This window comes from Salmo trutta, chromosome 38 (assembly GCF_901001165.1).
Source record: "Salmo trutta chromosome 38, fSalTru1.1, whole genome shotgun sequence".
In the NCBI taxonomy this organism is placed as follows: domain Eukaryota; kingdom Metazoa; phylum Chordata; class Actinopteri; order Salmoniformes; family Salmonidae; genus Salmo; species Salmo trutta.
This window is the reverse complement of record NC_042994.1, coordinates 22,768,186-22,787,936: the sequence shown is the minus strand read 5'-3', so window position 1 is coordinate 22,787,936 and position 19,751 is coordinate 22,768,186. Positions and strand designations below refer to the sequence as shown.

The following is a 19,751-nucleotide window of genomic DNA, read 5'->3' as shown; positions in this document are numbered from 1 at the left end:
TCTGTACCCCCTCCCAGCCCCCATCACCCTGACTGAAGTCTGTTTTGTACCCCCTCCCAGCCCCCATCACCCTGACTGAAGTCTGTTCTGTACCCCCTCCCAGCCCCCATCACCCTGACTGAAGTCTGTTCTGTACCCCCTCCCAGCCCCCATCACCCTGACTGAAGTCTCTGACAGTCCCAGGCTCATTATGTCATCAATGAAGTTTGATGACATCATAATCGGATGTAGCCCTTTGTAGAACATTCCAACTGATGACATCACAACTAGATGAAGCGATCCTTTGTTAAACATTCTGGTTGCGTCTCTCTGCTCAGACGTCACATGCATCAACCACTGGTTGCACGCCACGTCATCGACTGTGCACCAGATTGCTAAAACACGTGATGTGGTTAGCTGACATGTAAAATGCCTATCCAGGCGTTGTAAGATCTGGCGTCAGCAACGTCTGAACACGCCCTCTAACTGATGACATCACAATGTGGTGATGACGCAATCCTTTGAACATTCTAACTGATGAGGTCATAGTGACATGACGCAGGCCTGATTGATGACATCACAATAGGCTAAATATCGTCCTATAAGAAGGGTCCTTTTAAACGGGCTCCCAGACTCCGTACCATAGAATTACAATGAATAGAGAACCTATATCCCAATTCCAAGATAATCCAGTGGGTTTTACAGCTATAGGTCTGTTCTACACGAATTCTAACCCTGTCCTCTTAAATTTAACCCCTGGGGTACCTCCTCTCCTCACTTCCCTGAATGAGGCGTCTCCATGGTGACACCAGTGTTAGCTAATCCCTCATTATGGGATGTAGTTCCCGTTTCCGTGTAGTTCCCATATCACACGGCACCAAACGGGTCAGATTACAGTAATCTGGGAATAGTGGAGCAGACAGATTAGATTAAGCTCATTAACATCGCACGCACACACACACGCGCGCACACAATGTGGAGACCAGGAGTTACACACACCACTCTCTGAACAGAGAGAAAGAGAGAGAGCCATTGAAGGACTTTAAAGAATATAGTGAAGGCGGCAGGGTTTTGGTCATAATTGGTAGTGTTTTTGTTTTCAAGTGCAAACAAGCCTTTCTCTGTCCTGCCCTGCATTCTGTCTTCATGTCACTATCAATCTCACAGGATCCCATTCTGCCGTGTATCTCAAACGGTGCCCTATTCCCTATGGGCCCTGGTCTAAAGTAGTGCACTATATAGGGAATAGGGTGCCATTTGGGAGGCAGGCCTGTTATTATTCAAACTGGTTCTTCTTCCTAACTGATTGAATTAATGACAATAGAAAGTAAAGAACAGAGTAAAATGGAGAGCATTAGTGGAGGAGGCAGAGAGGAACAGAGGACTGGCATTAAGATGTTGAAGCTGATTGGCTGTGTGTGTCAGTAACATAACAGTCCTCCAGCCAACTCTCTAGTCCCTCTGTCCTCTTCTTCTCAGACCAGGCGTTTCCTCTTGAGAGATTCCAACTGACGAATGGAGAGAGAGAGAGAGGGAGAGGAGGAAAAAAATTAGATGGGGAGAGAGAGGGAGGGAAGGAGTGGAGATGAGGGAGGGAAGGAGTGGAGATGAGGGAGGAAAGGAGTGGAGATGAGGGAGGAAAGGAGTGGAGATGAGGGAGGAAAGGAGTGGAGGTGAGGGAGGAAAGGAGTGGAGGTGAGGGAGGAAAGGAGTGGAGGTGAGGGAGGATAGGAGTGGAGGTGAGGGAGGATAGGAGTGGAGGTGAGGGAGGGAAGGAGTGGAGATGAGGGAGGAAAGGAGTGGAGATGAGGGAGGAAAGGAGTGGAGGTGAGGGAGGGAAGGAGTGGAGGTGAGGGAGGGAAGGAGTGGAGATGAGGGAGGGAAGGAGTGGAGGTGAGGGAGGAAAGGAGAGGAGATGAGGGAGGAAAGGAGTGGAGGTGAGGGAGGATAGGAGTGGAGGTGAGGGAGGGAAGGAGTGGAGATGAGGGAGGAAAGGAGAGGAGATGAGGGAGGAAAGGAGTGGAGATGAGGGAGGAAAGGAGAGGAGATGAGGGAGGAAAGGAGTGGAGGTGAGGGAGGATAGGAGTGGAGGTGAGGGAGGGAAGGAGAGGAGATGAGGGAGGAAAGGAGTGGAGGTGAGGGAGGATAGGAGTGGAGATGAGGGAGGAAAGGAGAGGAGATGAGGGAGGAAAGGAGTGGAGGTGAGGGAGGATAGGAGTGGAGGTGAGGGAGGGAAGGAGTGGAGATGAGGGAGGAAAGGAGAGGAGATGAGGGAGGAAAGGAGAGGAGATGAGGGAGGAAAGGAGTGGAGGTGAGGGAGGATAGGAGTGGAGGTGAGGGAGGGAAGGAGTGGAGATGAGGGAGGAAAGGAGTGGAGATGAGGGAGGGAAGGAGAGGAGATGAGGGAGGGAAGGAGTGGAGATGAGGGAGGAAAGGAGTGGAGATGAGGGAGGAAAGGAGTGGAGGTGAGGGAGGATAGGAGTGGAGGTGAGGGAGGGAAGGTGTGGAGATGAGGGAGGGAAGGAGTGGAGATGAGGGAGGGAAGGAGTGGAGATGAGGGAGGAAAGGAGAGGAGATGAGGGAGGAAAGGAGTGGAGATGAGGGAGGAAAGGAGTGGAGGTGAGGGAGGATAGGAGTGGAGGTGAGGGAGGGAAGGAGTGGAGATGAGGGAGGGAAGGAGTGGAGATGAGGGAGGGAAGGAGTGGAGATGAGGGAGGGAAGGAGTGGAGGTGAGGGAGGATAGGAGTGGAGGTGAGGGAGGGAAGGAGTGGAGATGAGGGAGGGAAGGAGTGGAGATGGGAGGAAAGGAGTGGAGATGAGGGAGGGAAGGAGTGGAGGTGAGGGAGGGAAGGAGAGGTGAGGGAGGAAAGGAGAGGTGAGGGAGGGAAGGAGTGGAGATGAGGGAAGGAGAGGAGAGGAGGGAGGAAAGGAGTGGAGATGAGGGAGGAAAGGAGTGGAGATGAGGGAGGGAAGGAGAGGTGAGGGAGGAAAGGAGAGGTGAGAGAGGGAAGGAGTGGAGATGAGGGAAGGAGAGGAGAGGAGGGAGGAAAGGAGAGGAGATGAGGGAGGAAAGGAGAGGAGGTGAGGGAGGAAAGGAGAGGTGAGGGAGGGAAGGAGTGGAGATGAGGGAAGGAGAGGAGAGGAGGGAGGAAAGGAGAGGAGATGAGGGAGGAAAGGAGATGAGGGAGGAAAGGAGAGGAGATGAGGGAGGAAAGGAGAGGTGAGGGAGGGAAGGAGTGGAGATGAGGGAGGGAAGGAGTGGAGGTGAGGGAGGGAAGGAGTGGAGATGAGGGAGGAAAGGAGAGGAGGTGAGGGAGGAAAGGAGTGGAGGTGAGGGAGGGAAGGAGTGGAGATGAGGGAGGAAAGGAGTGGAGGTGAGGGAGGGAAGGAGTGGAGATGAGGGAGGGAAGGAGTGGAGATGAGGGAGGAAAGGAGTGGAGATGAGGGAGGAAAGGAGTGGAGATGAGGGAGGAAAGGAGTGGAGATGAGGGAGGGAAGGAGTGGAGATGAGGGAGGAAAGGAGTGGAGATGAGGGAGGAAAGGAGTGGAGGTGAGGGAGGGAAGGAGTGGAGATGAGGGAGGAAAGGAGTGGAGATGAGGGAGGAAAGGAGTGGAGATGAGGGAGGGAAGGAGTGGAGATGAGGGAGGAAAGGAGTGGAGACGGGGAGAGAGGAGGGTAAGAGGCAGGTGTCAGATACAATTCAAACTAAATGATATTACACATCACATAGTGCTCTTATACACGATGTGGTCCGATGAATACAGCCTGTTTAAAACAGGCAGTCCAGTTCTGATCTTTCGACACTAATTGGTCTTTTTTGTATTTTTATTTTGACCAGTCAGATCAGATCTTTTGCCAATAATTGGTCAAAAGATCAGAGTTGGGCTGCCTGTGTAAACTCAGACATGGAGTCATATATTCACTCATATGTACAGATTATTAGGTATATCCATCTAGTACCAGGTCAGACCCCCCTTTGCCTCCAGAACAGCCTAAATTCTTTGGGGCATGGAATCGTTGCTAACGTGTGTCAGGAAAACATTCCCCACACCATTACACCACCGCCCCCAGTCTGTACCGGTGACACCAGGCAGGATGGGGCCATGGACTCATGCTGCTTACGCCAAATCCTGACGCAACAGGAATCTGGATTCGTTTTTCCACTCCTCAGCGTTGGTGACGGCCTGCCCACTGGAGCCACTTCTTCATGTTTATAGCTGATAGTAGTGGAACCTGGTGTGGTCGTCTGCTGTAATAGCCAATCAGTGACAAGGAGGGGCGAGTTGTGTGTTCTGAGATGGCGTTCTGCACACCACTGTTGTACTGCTCCGTTATTTGCCTGTTTGTGGGCCGCCTGTTAGCTTGCGCCAGTCTTCCGTTTTCACCCACAGGACTGCCGCTGACTGGATGCTGTTTGTTTGTCTCATCATTCTCTGTAAACCCTAGACACTGTCGTGTGTGAAAAGCCCAGGAGGGCGGCCGTTTCTGAGGTACTGGATCCGGCGTACCTGGCACCAACGATCATACCACGCTCAGAGTCTCTTAGGTCACTTGTCTTGGCCATTTTAACGTTCAATGGAACAGTAACTGAATGCCTCGATGCCTGTCTGCCTGCTTTACATAGCAAGCCCTGGACACGTGACTCACTGTCTGTAGGAGCTAACCATGTCGGTGTACGAGGTGGTCTACCTAACACTGTCTGTAGGAGCTAACCATGTCGGTGTACGAGGTGGTGTACCTAACACTGTCTGTAGGAGCTAACCATGTCGGTGTACGAGGTGGTCTACCTAACACTGTAGGAGCTAACCATGTCGGTGTACGAGGTGGTCTACCTAACACTGTCTGTAGGAGCTAACCATGTCGGTGTACGAGGTGGTCTACCTAACACTGTAGGAGCTAACCATGTCGGTGTACGAGGTGGTCTACCTAACACTGTAGGAGCTAACCATGTCGGTGTACGAGGTGGTCTACCTAACACTGTAGGAGCTAACCATGTCGGTGTACGAGGTGGTCTACCTAACACTGTAGGAGCTAACCATGTCGGTGTACGAGGTGGTCTACCTAACACTGTCTGTAGGAGCTAACCATGTCGGTGTACGAGGTGGTGTACCTAACACTGTAGGAGCTAACCATGTCGGTGTACGAGGGTGGTGTACCTAACACTGTAGGAGCTAACCATGTCGGTGTACGAGGTGGTCTACCTAACACTGTAGGAGCTAACCATGTCGGTGTACGAGGTGGTCTACCTAACACTGTAGGAGCTAACCATGTCGGTGTACGAGGTGGTGTACCTAACACTGTCTGTAGGAGCTAACCATGTCGGTGTACGAGGTGGTCTACCTAACACTGTAGGAGCTAACCATGTCGGTGTACGAGGTGGTCTACCTAACACTGTCTGTAGGAGCTAACCATGTCGGTGTACGAGGTGGTCTACCTACCACTGTCTGTAGGAGCTAACCATGTCGGTGTACGAGGTGGTCTACCTAACACTGTAGGAGCTAACCATGTCGGTGTACGAGGTGGTCTACCTAACACTGTCTGTAGGAGCTAACCATGTCGGTGTACGAGGTGGTCTACCTAACACTGTCTGTAGGAGATAACCATGTCGGTGTACGAGGTGGTCTACCTAACACTGTCTGTAGGAGCTAACCATGTCGGTGTACGAGGTGGTCTACCTAACACTGTCTGTAGGAGCTACCATGTCGGTGTACGAGGTGGTCTACCTAACACTGTCTGTAGAGCTAACCATGTCGGTGTACGAGGTGGTCTACCTAACACGTAGGAGCTAACCATGTCGGTGTACGAGGTGGTCTACCTAACACTGTCTGTAGGAGCTAACCATGTCGGTGTACGAGGTGGTGTACCTAACACTGCAGGAGCTAACCATGTCGGTGTACGAAGGTGGTCTACCTAACACTGTAGGAGCTAACCATGTCGGTGTACGAGGTGGTCTACCTAACACTGTAGGAGCTAACCATGTCGGTGTACGAGGTGGTCTACCTAACACTGTCTGTAGGAGCTAACCATGTCGGTGTACGAGGTGGTGTACCTAACACTGTCTGTAGGAGCTAACCATGTCGGTGTACGAGGTGGTCTACCTAACACTGTAGGAGCTAACCATGTCGGTGTACGAGGTGGTCTACCTAACACTGTCTGTAGGAGCTAACCATGTCGGTGTACGAGGTGGTGTACCTAACACTGTAGGAGCTAACCATGTCGGTGTACGAGGTGGTCTACCTAACACTGTCTGTAGGAGCTAACCATGTCGGTGTACGAGGTGGTCTACCTAACACTGTCTGTAGGAGCTAACCATGTCGGTGTACGAGGTGGTCTACCTAACACTGTCTGTAGGAGCTAACCATGTCGGTTGTACGAGGTGGTCTACCTAACACTGTCTGTAGGAGCTAACCATGTCGGTGTACGAGGTGGTCTACCTAACACTGTCTGTAGGAGCTAACCATGTCGGTGTACGAGGTGGTCTACCTAACACTGTCTGTAGGAGCTAACCATGTCGGTGTACGAGGTGGTCTACCTAACACTGTCTGTAGGAGCTAACCATGTCGGTGTACGAGGTGGTGTACCTAACACTGTAGGAGCTAACCATGTCGGTGTACGAGGTGGTCTACCTAACACTGTCTGTAGGAGCTAACCATGTCGGTGTACGAGGTGGTGTACCTAACACTGTCTGTAGGAGCTAACCATGTCGGTGTACGAGGGTGGTGTACCTAACACTGTAGGAGCTAACCATGTCGGTGTACGAGGTGGTGTACCTAACACTGTCTGTAGGAGCTAACCATGTCGGTGTACGAGGTGGTCTACCTAACACTGTAGGAGCTAACCATGTCGGTGTACGAGGTGGTCTACCTAACACTGTCTGTAGGAGCTAACCATGTCGGTGTACGAGGTGGTCTACCTAACACTGTAGGAGCTAACCATGTCGGTGTACGAGGTGGTCTACCTAACACTGTCTTTTAGGAGCTAACCATGTCGGTGTACGAGGTGGTCTACCTAACACTGTAGGAGCTAACCATGTCGGTGTACGAGGTGGTCTACCTAACACTGTCTGTAGGAGCTAACCATGTCGGTGTACGAGGTGGTGTACCTAACACTGTCTGTAGGAGCTAACCATGTCGGTGTACGAGGTGGTGTACCTAACACTGTAGGAGCTAACCATGTCGGTGTACGAGGTGGTCTACCCAACACTGTCTGTAGGAGCTAACCATGTCGGTGTACGAGGTGGTCTACCTAACACTGTCTGTAGGAGCTAACCATGTCGGTGTACGAGGTGGTGTACCTAACACTGTCTGTAGGAGCTAACCATGTCGGTGTACGAGGTGGTGTACCTAACACTGTAGGAGCTAACCATGTCGGTGTACGAGGTGGTCTACCTAACACTGTAGGAGCTAACCATGTCGGTGTACGAGGTGGTCTACCTAACACTGTAGGAGCTAACCATGTCGGTGTACGAGGTGGTGTACCTAACACTGTCTGTAGGAGCTAACCATGTCGGTGTACGAGGTGGTGTACCTAACACTGTAGGAGCTAACCATGTCGGTGTACGAGGTGGTCTACCTAACACTGTAGGAGCTAACCATGTCGGTGTACGAGGTGGTCTACCTAACACTGTCTGTAGGAGCTAACCATGTCGGTGTACGAGGTGGTCTACCTAACACTGTCTGTAGGAGCTAACCATGTCGGTGTACGAGGTGGTCTACCTAACACTGTCTGTAGGAGCTAACCATGTCGGTGTACGAGGTGGTGTACCTAACACTGTAGGAGCTAACCATGTCGGTGTACGAGGTGGTGTACCTAACACTGTCTGTAGGAGATAACCATGTCGGTGTACGAGGTGGTGTACCTAACACTGTAGGAGCTAACCATGTCGGTGTACGAGGTGGTGTACCTAACACTGTCTGTAGGAGCTAACCATGTCGGTGTACGAGGTGGTGTACCTAACACTGTCTGTAGGAGATAACCATGTCGGTGTACGAGGTGGTGTACCTAACACTGTAGGAGCTAACCATGTCGGTGTACGAGGTGGTGTACCTAACACTGTCTGTAGGAGCTAACCATGTCGGTGTACGAGGTGGTCTACCTAACACTGTCTGTAGGAGCTAACCATGTCGGTGTACGAGGTGGTCTACCTAACACTGTCTGTAGGAGATAACCATGTCGGTGTACGAGGTGGTGTACCTAACACTGTCTGTAGGAGCTAACCATGTCGGTGTACGAGGTGGTCTACCTAACACTGTCTGTAGGAGCTAACCATGTCGGTGTACGAGGTGGTGTACCTAACACTGTAGGAGCTAACCATGTCGGTGTACGAGGTGGTCTACCTAACACTGTCTGTAGGAGCTAACCATGTCGGTGTACGAGGTGGTGTACCTAACACTGTAGGAGCTAACCATGTCGGTGTACGAGGTGGTCTACCTAACACTGTCTGTAGGAGCTAACCATGTCGGTGTACGAGGTGGTGTACCTAACACTGTAGGAGCTAACCATGTCGGTGTACGAGGTGGTCTACCTAACACTGTAGGAGCTAACCATGTCGGTGTACGAGGTGGTCTACCTAACACTGTAGGAGCTAACCATGTCGTTGTACGAGGTGGTCTACCTAACACTGTCTGTAGGAGCTAACCATGGCGGTGTACGAGGTGGTCTACCTAACACTGTCTGTAGGAGCTAACCATGTCGGTGTACGAGGTGGTCTACCTAACACTGTCTGTAGGAGCTAACCATGTCGGTGTACGAGGTGGTCTACCTAACACTGTCTGTAGGAGCTAACCATGTCGGTGTACGAGGTGGTCTACCTAACACTGTCTATAGGAGCTAACCATGTCGGTGTACGAGGTGGTCTACCTAACACTGTAGGAGCTAACCATGTCGGTGTACGAGGTGGTCTACCTAACACTGTAGGAGCTAACCATGTCGGTGTACGAGGTGGTCTACCTAACACTGTCTGTAGGAGCTAACCATGTCGATGTACGAGGTGGTGTACCTAACACTGTCTGTAGGAGCTAACCATGTCGGTGTACGAGGTGGTCTACCTAACACTGTCTGTAGGAGCTAACCATGTCGGTATACGAGGTGTTCTACCTAACACTGTCTGTAGGAGCTAACCATGTCGGTGTACGAGGTGGTCTACCTAACACTGTAGGAGCTAACCATGTCGGTGTACGAGGTGGTCTACCTAACACTGTAGGAGCTAACCATGTCGGTGTACGAGGTGGTCTACCTAACACTGTCTGTAGGAGCTAACCATGTCGGTGTACGAGGTGGTCTACCTAACACTGCAGGAGCTAACCATGTCGGTGTACGAGGTGGTCTACCTAACACTGTAGGAGCTAACCATGTCGGTGTACGAGGTGGTCTACCTAACACTGTCTGTAGGAGCTAACCATGTCGGTGTACGAGGTGGTCTACCTAACACTGTAGGAGCTAACCATGTCGGTGTACGAGGTGGTCTACCTAACACTGTAGGAGCTAACCATGTCGGTGTACGAGGTGGTCTACCTAACACTGTCTGTAGGAGCTAACCATGTCGGTGTACGAGGTGGTCTACCTAACACTGTAGGAGATAACCATGTCGGTGTACGAGGTGGTCTACCTAACACAGTCTGTAGGAGCTAACCATGTCGGTGTACGAGGTGGTCTACCTAACACTGTCTGTAGGAGCTAACCATGTCGGTGTACGAGGTGGTGTACCTAACACTGTAGGAGCTAACCATGTCGGTGTACGAGGTGGTCTACCTAACACTGTAGGAGCTAACCATGTCGGTGTACGAGGTGGTGTACCTAACACTGTCTGTAGGAGCTAACCATGTCGGTGTACGAGGTGGTCTACCTAACACTGTCTGTAGGAGATAACCATGTCGGTGTACGAGGTGGTGTACCTAACACTGTCTGTAGGAGCTAACCATGTCGGTGTACGAGGTGGTCTACCTAACACTGTCTGCAGGAGCTAACCATGTCGGTGTACGAGGTGGTCTACCTAACACTGTCTGTAGGAGCTAACCATGTCGGTGTACGAGGTGGTGTACCTAACACTGTAGGAGCTAACCATGTCGGTGTACGAGGTGGTCTACCTAACACTGTAGGAGCTAACCATGTCGGTGTACGAGGTGGTGTACCTAACACTGTAGGAGCTAACCATGTCGGTGTACGAGGTGGTCTACCTAACACTGTAGGAGCTAACCATGTCGGTGTACGAGGTGGTGTACCTAACACTGTCTGTAGGAGCTAACCATGTCGGTGTACGAGGTGGTCTACCTAACACTGTAGGAGCTAACCATGTCGGTGTACGAGGTGGTGTACCTAACACTGTCTGTAGGAGCTAACCATGTCGGTGTACGAGGTGGTCTACCTAACACTGTCTGTAGGAGCTAACCATGTCGGTGTACGAGGTGTTCTACCTAACACTGTCTGTAGGAGCTAACCATGTCGGTGTACGAGGTGGTCTACCTAACACTGTAGGAGCTAACCATGTCGGTGTACGAGGTGGTCTACCTAACACTGTAGGAGCTAACCATGTCGGTGTACGAGGTGGTCTACCTAACACTGTCTGTAGGAGCTAACCATGTCGGTGTACGAGGTGGTCTACCTAACACTGCAGGAGCTAACCATGTCGGTGTACGAGGTGGTCTACCTAACACTGTAGGAGCTAACCATGTCGGTGTACGAGGTGGTCTACCTAACACTGTCTGTAGGAGCTAACCATGTCGGTGTACGAGGTGGTCTACCTAACACTGTAGGAGCTAACCATGTCGGTGTACGAGGTGGTCTACCTAACACTGTAGGAGCTAACCATGTCGGTGTACGAGGTGGTCTACCTAACACTGTCTGTAGGAGCTAACCATGTCGGTGTACGAGGTGGTCTACCTAACACTGTAGGAGATAACCATGTCGGTGTACGAGGTGGTCTACCTAACACAGTCTGTAGGAGCTAACCATGTCGGTGTACGAGGTGGTCTACCTAACACTGTCTGTAGGAGCTAACCATGTCGGTGTACGAGGTGGTGTACCTAACACTGTAGGAGCTAACCATGTCGGTGTACGAGGTGGTCTACCTAACACTGTAGGAGCTAACCATGTCGGTGTACGAGGTGGTGTACCTAACACTGTCTGTAGGAGCTAACCATGTCGGTGTACGAGGTGGTCTACCTAACACTGTCTGTAGGAGATAACCATGTCGGTGTACGAGGTGGTGTACCTAACACTGTCTGTAGGAGCTAACCATGTCGGTGTACGAGGTGGTCTACCTAACACTGTCTGCAGGAGCTAACCATGTCGGTGTACGAGGTGGTCTACCTAACACTGTCTGTAGGAGCTAACCATGTCGGTGTACGAGGTGGTGTACCTAACACTGTAGGAGCTAACCATGTCGGTGTACGAGGTGGTCTACCTAACACTGTAGGAGCTAACCATGTCGGTGTACGAGGTGGTGTACCTAACACTGTAGGAGCTAACCATGTCGGTGTACGAGGTGGTCTACCTAACACTGTAGGAGCTAACCATGTCGGTGTACGAGGTGGTGTACCTAACACTGTCTGTAGGAGCTAACCATGTCGGTGTACGAGGTGGTCTACCTAACACTGTAGGAGCTAACCATGTCGGTGTACGAGGTGGTCTACCTAACACTGTCTGTAGGAGCTAACCATGTCGGTGTACGAGGTGGTCTACCTAACACTGTCTGTAGGAGCTAACCATGTCGGTGTACGAGGTGGTCTACCTAACACTGTAGGAGCTAACCATGTCGGTGTACGAGGTGGTCTACCTAACACTGTCTGTAGGAGCTAACCATGTCGGTGTACGAGGTGGTCTACCTAACACTGTCTGTAGGAGATAACCATGTCGGTGTACGAGGTGGTCTACCTAACACTGTCTGTAGGAGCTAACCATGTCGGTGTACGAGGTGGTCTACCTAACACTGTCTGTAGGAGCTAACCATGTCGGTGTACGAGGTGGTGTACCTAACACTGTAGGAGCTAACCATGTCGGTGTACGAGGTGGTCTACCTAACACTGTCTGTAGGAGCTAACCATGTCGGTGTACGAGGTGGTGTACCTAACACTGCAGGAGCTAACCATGTCGGTGTACGAGGTGGTCTACCTAACACTGTAGGAGCTAACCATGTCGGTGTACGAGGTGGTGTACCTAACACTGTCTGTAGGAGCTAACCATGTCGGTGTACGAGGTGGTGTACCTAACACTGTAGGAGCTAACCATGTCGGTGTACGAGGTGGTCTACCCAACACTGTCTGTAGGAGCTAACCATGTCGGTGTACGAGGTGGTCTACCTAACACTGTCTGTAGGAGCTAACCATGTCGGTGTACGAGGTGGTGTACCTAACACTGTCTGTAGGAGCTAACCATGTCGGTGTACGAGGTGGTGTACCTAACACTGTAGGAGCTAACCATGTCGGTGTACGAGGTGGTCTACCTAACACTGTAGGAGCTAACCATGTCGGTGTACGAGGTGGTGTACCTAACACTGTAGGAGCTAACCATGTCGGTGTACGAGGTGGTGTACCTAACACTGTCTGTAGGAGCTAACCATGTCGGTGTACGAGGTGGTGTACCTAACACTGTAGGAGCTAACCATGTCGGTGTACGAGGTGGTCTACCTAACACTGTAGGAGCTAACCATGTCGGTGTACGAGGTGGTCTACCTAACACTGTCTGTAGGAGCTAACCATGTCGGTGTACGAGGTGGTCTACCTAACACTGTCTGTAGGAGCTAACCATGTCGGTGTACGAGGTGGTCTACCTAACACTGTCTGTAGGAGCTAACCATGTCGGTGTACGAGGTGGTGTACCTAACACTGTAGGAGCTAACCATGTCGGTGTACGAGGTGGTCTACCTAACACTGTAGGAGCTAACCATGTCGGTGTACGAGGTGGTCTACCTAACACTGTAGGAGCTAACCATGTCGGTGTACGAGGTGGTGTACCTAACACTGTCTGTAGGAGCTAACCATGTCGGTGTACGAGGTGGTGTACCTAACACTGTAGGAGCTAACCATGTCGGTGTACGAGGTGGTCTACCTAACACTGTAGGAGCTAACCATGTCGGTGTACGAGGTGGTCTACCTAACACTGTCTGTAGGAGCTAACCATGTCGGTGTACGAGGTGGTCTACCTAACACTGTCTGTAGGAGCTAACCATGTCGGTGTACGAGGTGGTCTACCTAACACTGTCTGTAGGAGCTAACCATGTCGGTGTACGAGGTGGTCTACCTAACACTGTCTGTAGGAGATAACCATGTCGGTGTACGAGGTGGTGTACCTAACACTGTCTGTAGGAGCTAACCATGTCGGTGTACGAGGTGGTCTACCTAACACTGTCTGCAGGAGCTAACCATGTCGGTGTACGAGGTGGTCTACCTAACACTGTCTGTAGGAGCTAACCATGTCGGTGTACGAGGTGGTGTACCTAACACTGTAGGAGCTAACCATGTCGGTGTACGAGGTGGTCTACCTAACACTGTAGGAGCTAACCATGTCGGTGTACGAGGTGGTGTACCTAACACTGTAGGAGCTAACCATGTCGGTGTACGAGGTGGTCTACCTAACACTGTAGGAGCTAACCATGTCGGTGTACGAGGTGGTGTACCTAACACTGTCTGTAGGAGCTAACCATGTCGGTGTACGAGGTGGTCTACCTAACACTGTAGGAGCTAACCATGTCGGTGTACGAGGTGGTCTACCTAACACTGTCTGTAGGAGCTAACCATGTCGGTGTACGAGGTGGTCTACCTAACACTGTCTGTAGGAGCTAACCATGTCGGTGTACGAGGTGGTCTACCTAACACTGTAGGAGCTAACCATGTCGGTGTACGAGGTGGTCTACCTAACACTGTCTGTAGGAGCTAACCATGTCGGTGTACGAGGTGGTCTACCTAACACTGTCTGTAGGAGATAACCATGTCGGTGTACGAGGTGGTCTACCTAACACTGTCTGTAGGAGCTAACCATGTCGGTGTACGAGGTGGTCTACCTAACACTGTCTGTAGGAGCTAACCATGTCGGTGTACAAGGTGGTGTACCTAACACTGTAGGAGCTAACCATGTCGGTGTACGAGGTGGTCTACCTAACACTGTCTGTAGGAGCTAACCATGTCGGTGTACGAGGTGGTGTACCTAACACTGCAGGAGCTAACCATGTCGGTGTACGAGGTGGTCTACCTAACACTGTAGGAGCTAACCATGTCGGTGTACGAGGTGGTCTACCTAACACTGTAGGAGCTAACCATGTCGGTGTACGAGGTGGTCTACCTAACACTGTCTGTAGGAGCTAACCATGTCGGTGTACGAGGTGGTGTACCTAACACTGTCTGTAGGAGCTAACCATGTCGGTGTACGAGGTGGTCTACCTAACACTGTAGGAGCTAACCATGTCGGTGTACGAGGTGGTCTACCTAACACTGTCTGTAGGAGCTAACCATGTCGGTGTACGAGGTGGTCTACCTAACACTGTAGGAGCTAACCATGTCGGTGTACGAGGTGGTCTACCTAACACTGTCTGTAGGAGCTAACCATGTCGGTGTACGAGGTGGTCTACCTAACACTGTCTGTAGGAGCTAACCATGTCGGTGTACGAGGTGGTCTACCTAACACTGTCTGTAGGAGCTAACCATGTCGGTGTACGAGGTGGTCTACCTAACACTGTCTGTAGGAGCTAACCATGTCGGTGTACGAGGTGGTCTACCTAACACTGTCTGTAGGAGCTAACCATGTCGGTGTACGAGGTGGTCTACCTAACACTGTCTGTAGGAGCTAACCATGTCGGTGTACGAGGTGGTGTACCTAACACTGTAGGAGCTAACCATGTCGGTGTACGAGGTGGTCTACCTAACACTGTCTGTAGGAGCTAACCATGTCGGTGTACGAGGTGGTGTACCTAACACTGTCTGTAGGAGCTAACCATGTCGGTGTACGAGGTGGTGTACCTAACACTGTAGGAGCTAACCATGTCGGTGTACGAGGTGGTCTACCTAACACTGTAGGAGCTAACCATGTCGGTGTACGAGGTGGTGTACCTAACACTGTCTGTAGGAGCTAACCATGTCGGTGTACGAGGTGGTCTACCTAACACTGTAGGAGCTAACCATGTCGGTGTACGAGGTGGTCTACCTAACACTGTCTGTAGGAGCTAACCATGTCGGTGTACGAGGTGGTCTACCTAACACTGTAGGAGCTAACCATGTCGGTGTACGAGGTGGTCTACCTAACACTGTCTTTTAGGAGCTAACCATGTCGGTGTACGAGGTGGTCTACCTAACACTGTAGGAGCTAACCATGTCGGTGTACGAGGTGGTCTACCTAACACTGTCTGTAGGAGCTAACCATGTCGGTGTACGAGGTGGTGTACCTAACACTGTCTGTAGGAGCTAACCATGTCGGTGTACGAGGTGGTGTACCTAACACTGTAGGAGCTAACCATGTCGGTGTACGAGGTGGTCTACCCAACACTGTCTGTAGGAGCTAACCATGTCGGTGTACGAGGTGGTCTACCTAACACTGTCTGTAGGAGCTAACCATGTCGGTGTACGAGGTGGTGTACCTAACACTGTCTGTAGGAGCTAACCATGTCGGTGTACGAGGTGGTGTACCTAACACTGTAGGAGCTAACCATGTCGGTGTACGAGGTGGTCTACCTAACACTGTAGGAGCTAACCATGTCGGTGTACGAGGTGGTCTACCTAACACTGTAGGAGCTAACCATGTCGGTGTACGAGGTGGTGTACCTAACACTGTCTGTAGGAGCTAACCATGTCGGTGTACGAGGTGGTGTACCTAACACTGTAGGAGCTAACCATGTCGGTGTACGAGGTGGTCTACCTAACACTGTAGGAGCTAACCATGTCGGTGTACGAGGTGGTCTACCTAACACTGTCTGTAGGAGCTAACCATGTCGGTGTACGAGGTGGTCTACCTAACACTGTCTGTAGGAGCTAACCATGTCGGTGTACGAGGTGGTCTACCTAACACTGTCTGTAGGAGCTAACCATGTCGGTGTACGAGGTGGTGTACCTAACACTGTCTGTAGGAGCTAACCATGTCGGTGTACGAGGTGGTCTACCTAACACTGTAGGAGCTAACCATGTCGGTGTACGAGGTGGTCTACCTAACACTGTAGGAGCTAACCATGTCGGTGTACGAGGTGGTGTACCTAACACTGTCTGTAGGAGCTAACCATGTCGGTGTACGAGGTGGTGTACCTAACACTGTCTGTAGGAGATAACCATGTCGGTGTACGAGGTGGTGTACCTAACACTGTAGGAGCTAACCATGTCGGTGTACGAGGTGGTGTACCTAACACTGTCTGTAGGAGCTAACCATGTCGGTGTACGAGGTGGTCTACCTAACACTGTCTGTAGGAGCTAACCATGTCGGTGTACGAGGTGGTGTACCTAACACTGTCTGTAGGAGCTAACCATGTCGGTGTACGAGGTGGTCTACCTAACACTGTCTGTAGGAGCTAACCATGTCGGTGTACGAGGTGGTGTACCTAACACTGTAGGAGCTAACCATGTCGGTGTACGAGGTGGTCTACCTAACACTGTCTGTAGGAGCTAACCATGTCGGTGTACGAGGTGGTCTACCTAACACTGTAGGAGCTAACCATGTCGGTGTACGAGGTGGTCTACCTAACACTGTAGGAGCTAACCATGTCGGTGTACGAGGTGGTCTACCTAACACTGTCTGTAGGAGCTAACCATGTCGGTGTACGAGGTGGTGTACCTAACACTGTAGGAGCCAACCATGTCGGTGTACGAGGTGGTCTACCTAACACTGTCTGTAGGAGCTAACCATGTCGGTGTACGAGGTGGTCTACCTAACACTGTAGGAGCTAACCATGTCGGTGTACGAGGTGGTCTACCTAACACTGTCTGTAGGAGCTAACCATGTCGGTGTACGAGGTGGTCTACCTAACACTGTAGGAGCTAACCATGTCGGTGTACGAGGTGGTCTACCTAACACTGTAGGAGCTAACCATGTCGGTGTACGAGGTGGTCTACCTAACACTGTCTGTAGGAGCTAACCATGTCGGTGTACGAGGTGGTCTACCTAACACTGTAGGAGCTAACCATGTCGGTGTACGAGGTGGTCTACCTAACACTGTAGGAGCTAACCATGTCGGTGTACGAGGTGGTCTACCTAACACTGTAGGAGCTAACCATGTCGGTGTACGAGGTGGTCTACCTAACACTGTCTGTAGGAGCTAACCATGTCGGTGTACGTGGTGGTCTACCTAACACTGTAGGAGCTAACCATGTCGGTGTACGAGGTGGTCTACCTAACACTGTAGGAGCTAACCATGTCGGTGTACGAGGTGGTGTACCTAACACTGTCTGTAGGAGCTAACCATGTCGGTGTACGAGGTGGTCTACCTAACACTGTAGGAGCTAACCATGTCGGTGTACGAGGTGGTCTACCTAACACTGTAGGAGCTAACCATGTCGGTGTACGAGGTGGTCTACCTAACACTGTCTGTAGGAGCTAACCATGTCGGTGTACGAGGTGGTCTACCTAACACTGTAGGAGCTAACCATGTCGGTGTACGAGGTGGTCTACCTAACACTGTCTGTAGGAGCTAACCATGTCGGTGTACGAGGTGGTCTACCTAACACTGTAGGAGATAACCATGTCGGTGTACGAGGTGGTCTACCTAACACTGTAGGAGCTAACCATGTCGGTGTACGAGGTGGTCTACCCAACACTGTCTGTATATAACAGTGTTTACCTCAGTCTCCACCATCTTCAGCCGTCCTAGAGCGTCCTTAGCAGCATCCTGAATAGGCAGAGGGACAGACACGTTACACACAAACATGCACACACACAGACAAAACATGAGATAACACAAACACACACTCTTTGGCACACAAACAGCCCTGACCTTTTGCTCACCCTGTTGCCTTGGCTGGAAAACTTCTTCACTGACTCAGCAAGTCCCTGGGCGAAACGCTGCAAAATATTCTCATACTCTACAGAGAGGCAGAGAGATGGAGGGATGGAGGGAGATGAGAGAGAGTGAGAGAGAGAGATGGAGGGAGGGAGAGAGAGAGAGATGGAGAGAGAGAGAGAGATGGATGGAGAGAGAGAGAGATGGATGGAGAGAGAGAGATGGATGGAGGGAGAGAAATATACAGATGTGTGTTGGTGTTCATATTTCTCTGTGTATGAATATGCACAGAGAAAGGGGAGCCTCTCTCTAGCTGGGCTTTCTGCCACTGCAGCCTGTGTGTGTGTGTGTGTGTGTGTGTGTGTGTGTGTTACCTGACAGTAGTGTAGGGGAGCCTCTCTCTAGCTGGGCTTTCTGCCACTGCAGCCTGTGTGTGTGTGTGTGTGTGTGTGTGTGTGTGTGTGTGTGTGTTACCTGACAGTAGTGTAGGGGAGCCTCTCTCTAGCTGGGCTTTCTGCCACTGCAGCCTGTGTGTGTGTGTGTGTGTGTGTGTGTGTGTGTGTGTGTGTGTGTTACCTGACAGTAGTGTAGGGGAGCCTCTCTCTAGCTGGTGCTTTCTGCTACTGCAGCCTGTGTGTGTGTGTGTGTGTGTGTGTGTGTGTGTGTGTTACCTGACAGTAGTGTAGGGGAGCCTCTCTCTAGCTGGGCTTTCTGCCACTGCAGCCTGTGTGTGTGTGTGTGTGTGTGTGTGTGTGTGTGTGTGTGTGTGTGTGTGTGTGTGTGTGTGTGTGTGTGTGTGTGTGTTACCTGACAGTAGTGTAGGGGAGCCTCTCTCTAGCTGGGCTTTCTGCCACTGCAGCCTGTGTGTGTGTGTGTGTGTGTGTGTGTGTGTGTGTGTGTGTGTGTGTGTGTGTGTGTGTGTTACCTGACAGTAGTGTAGGGGAGCCTCTCTCTAGCTGGTGCTTTCTGCTACTGCAGCCTGTGTGTGTGTGTGTGTGTGTGTGTGTGTGTGTGTGTGTTACCTGACAGTAGTGTAGGGGAGCCTCTCTCTAGCTGGGCTTTCTGCCACTGCAGCCTGTGTGTGTGTGTGTGTGTGTGTGTGTGTGTGTGTGTGTGTGTGTGTGTGTGTGTGTGTGTGTGTGTGTGTGTGTGTGTGTGTGTGTTACCTGACAGTAGTGTAGGGGAGCCTCTCTCTAGCTGGGCTTTCTGCCACTGCAGCCTGTGTGCGACCTCCTTGTGTTGCTGTATCAGGTCAGACGGAGGATCCCGCCTACTCTTCCTGTAATCACCAATCTGACGGACACACAGGGGGATTGACATCATCTTAGACCAATCACAGCATAGATTGGCTTACCTCCAATTGTGAACAGATCCAGATGAAACGTTCCCATGGAGACGAGGAGAGGAAAATGAAAGGAAGATAGATAGATAGAGAAGTAGGGAGAATGAAAACACACCTGTCTCTCCAGTCTCTCCTTATCGTAGTGCAGTAGACTGAAACTGTGGAGTTTATACTGGGGAGGAGAGTGGCTGGACTGGTTAGACTGCTTGTTCCTCCCATTGTCACTCTTTGGTTTGGAGCGAGGAGAGGGGGCCTGGGGGGAGAGAGAGACTTCAGTTAGACTGGTATTAATAACATGTTAACTCTGACAGAGACTTCAGTTAGACTGGTATTAATATAACATGTTAACTCTGACAGAGACTTCAGTTAGACTGGTATTAATATAACATGTTAACTGACAGAGACTTCAGTTAGACTGGTATTAATATAACATGTTAACTGACAGAGACTTCAGTTAGACTGGTATTAATATAACATGTTAACTGACAGAGACTATACCCCTACTAGTCCTATACACTCCAAAA

The 19,751-nt window shown here is 51.1% G+C and overlaps 1 protein-coding gene across 5 annotated transcripts in view; it reads right to left on the bottom strand.

Annotated features, from left to right (window-relative positions):
- Nucleotides 1-296: 296 nt before the first annotated feature.
- The window catches only part of LOC115177609 (coiled-coil and C2 domain-containing protein 1A-like), a 49,555-nt gene continuing 30,100 nt past the window's right edge, over nt 297-19,751 (bottom strand). For 3 of the 5 annotated variants that reach the window (XM_029738513.1, XM_029738516.1, XM_029738517.1), the window contains exons 23-27: nt 19,343-19,480; nt 19,052-19,178; nt 17,891-17,967; nt 17,727-17,774; nt 297-1,487 (exon numbers count right to left, since the gene is read on the bottom strand). In XM_029738513.1, coding sequence (XP_029594373.1) covers nt 1,455-1,487; nt 17,727-17,774; nt 17,891-17,967; nt 19,052-19,178; nt 19,343-19,480 — 423 coding nt within the window. In that variant the 3' untranslated portion in view covers nt 297-1,454. Of the gene's footprint in view, nt 1,488-17,726; nt 17,775-17,879; nt 17,968-18,384; nt 18,961-19,051; nt 19,179-19,342; nt 19,481-19,751 lie in introns of those variants that run through there. The other 2 variants (XM_029738514.1, XM_029738515.1) reach the window with 2 other exon arrangements.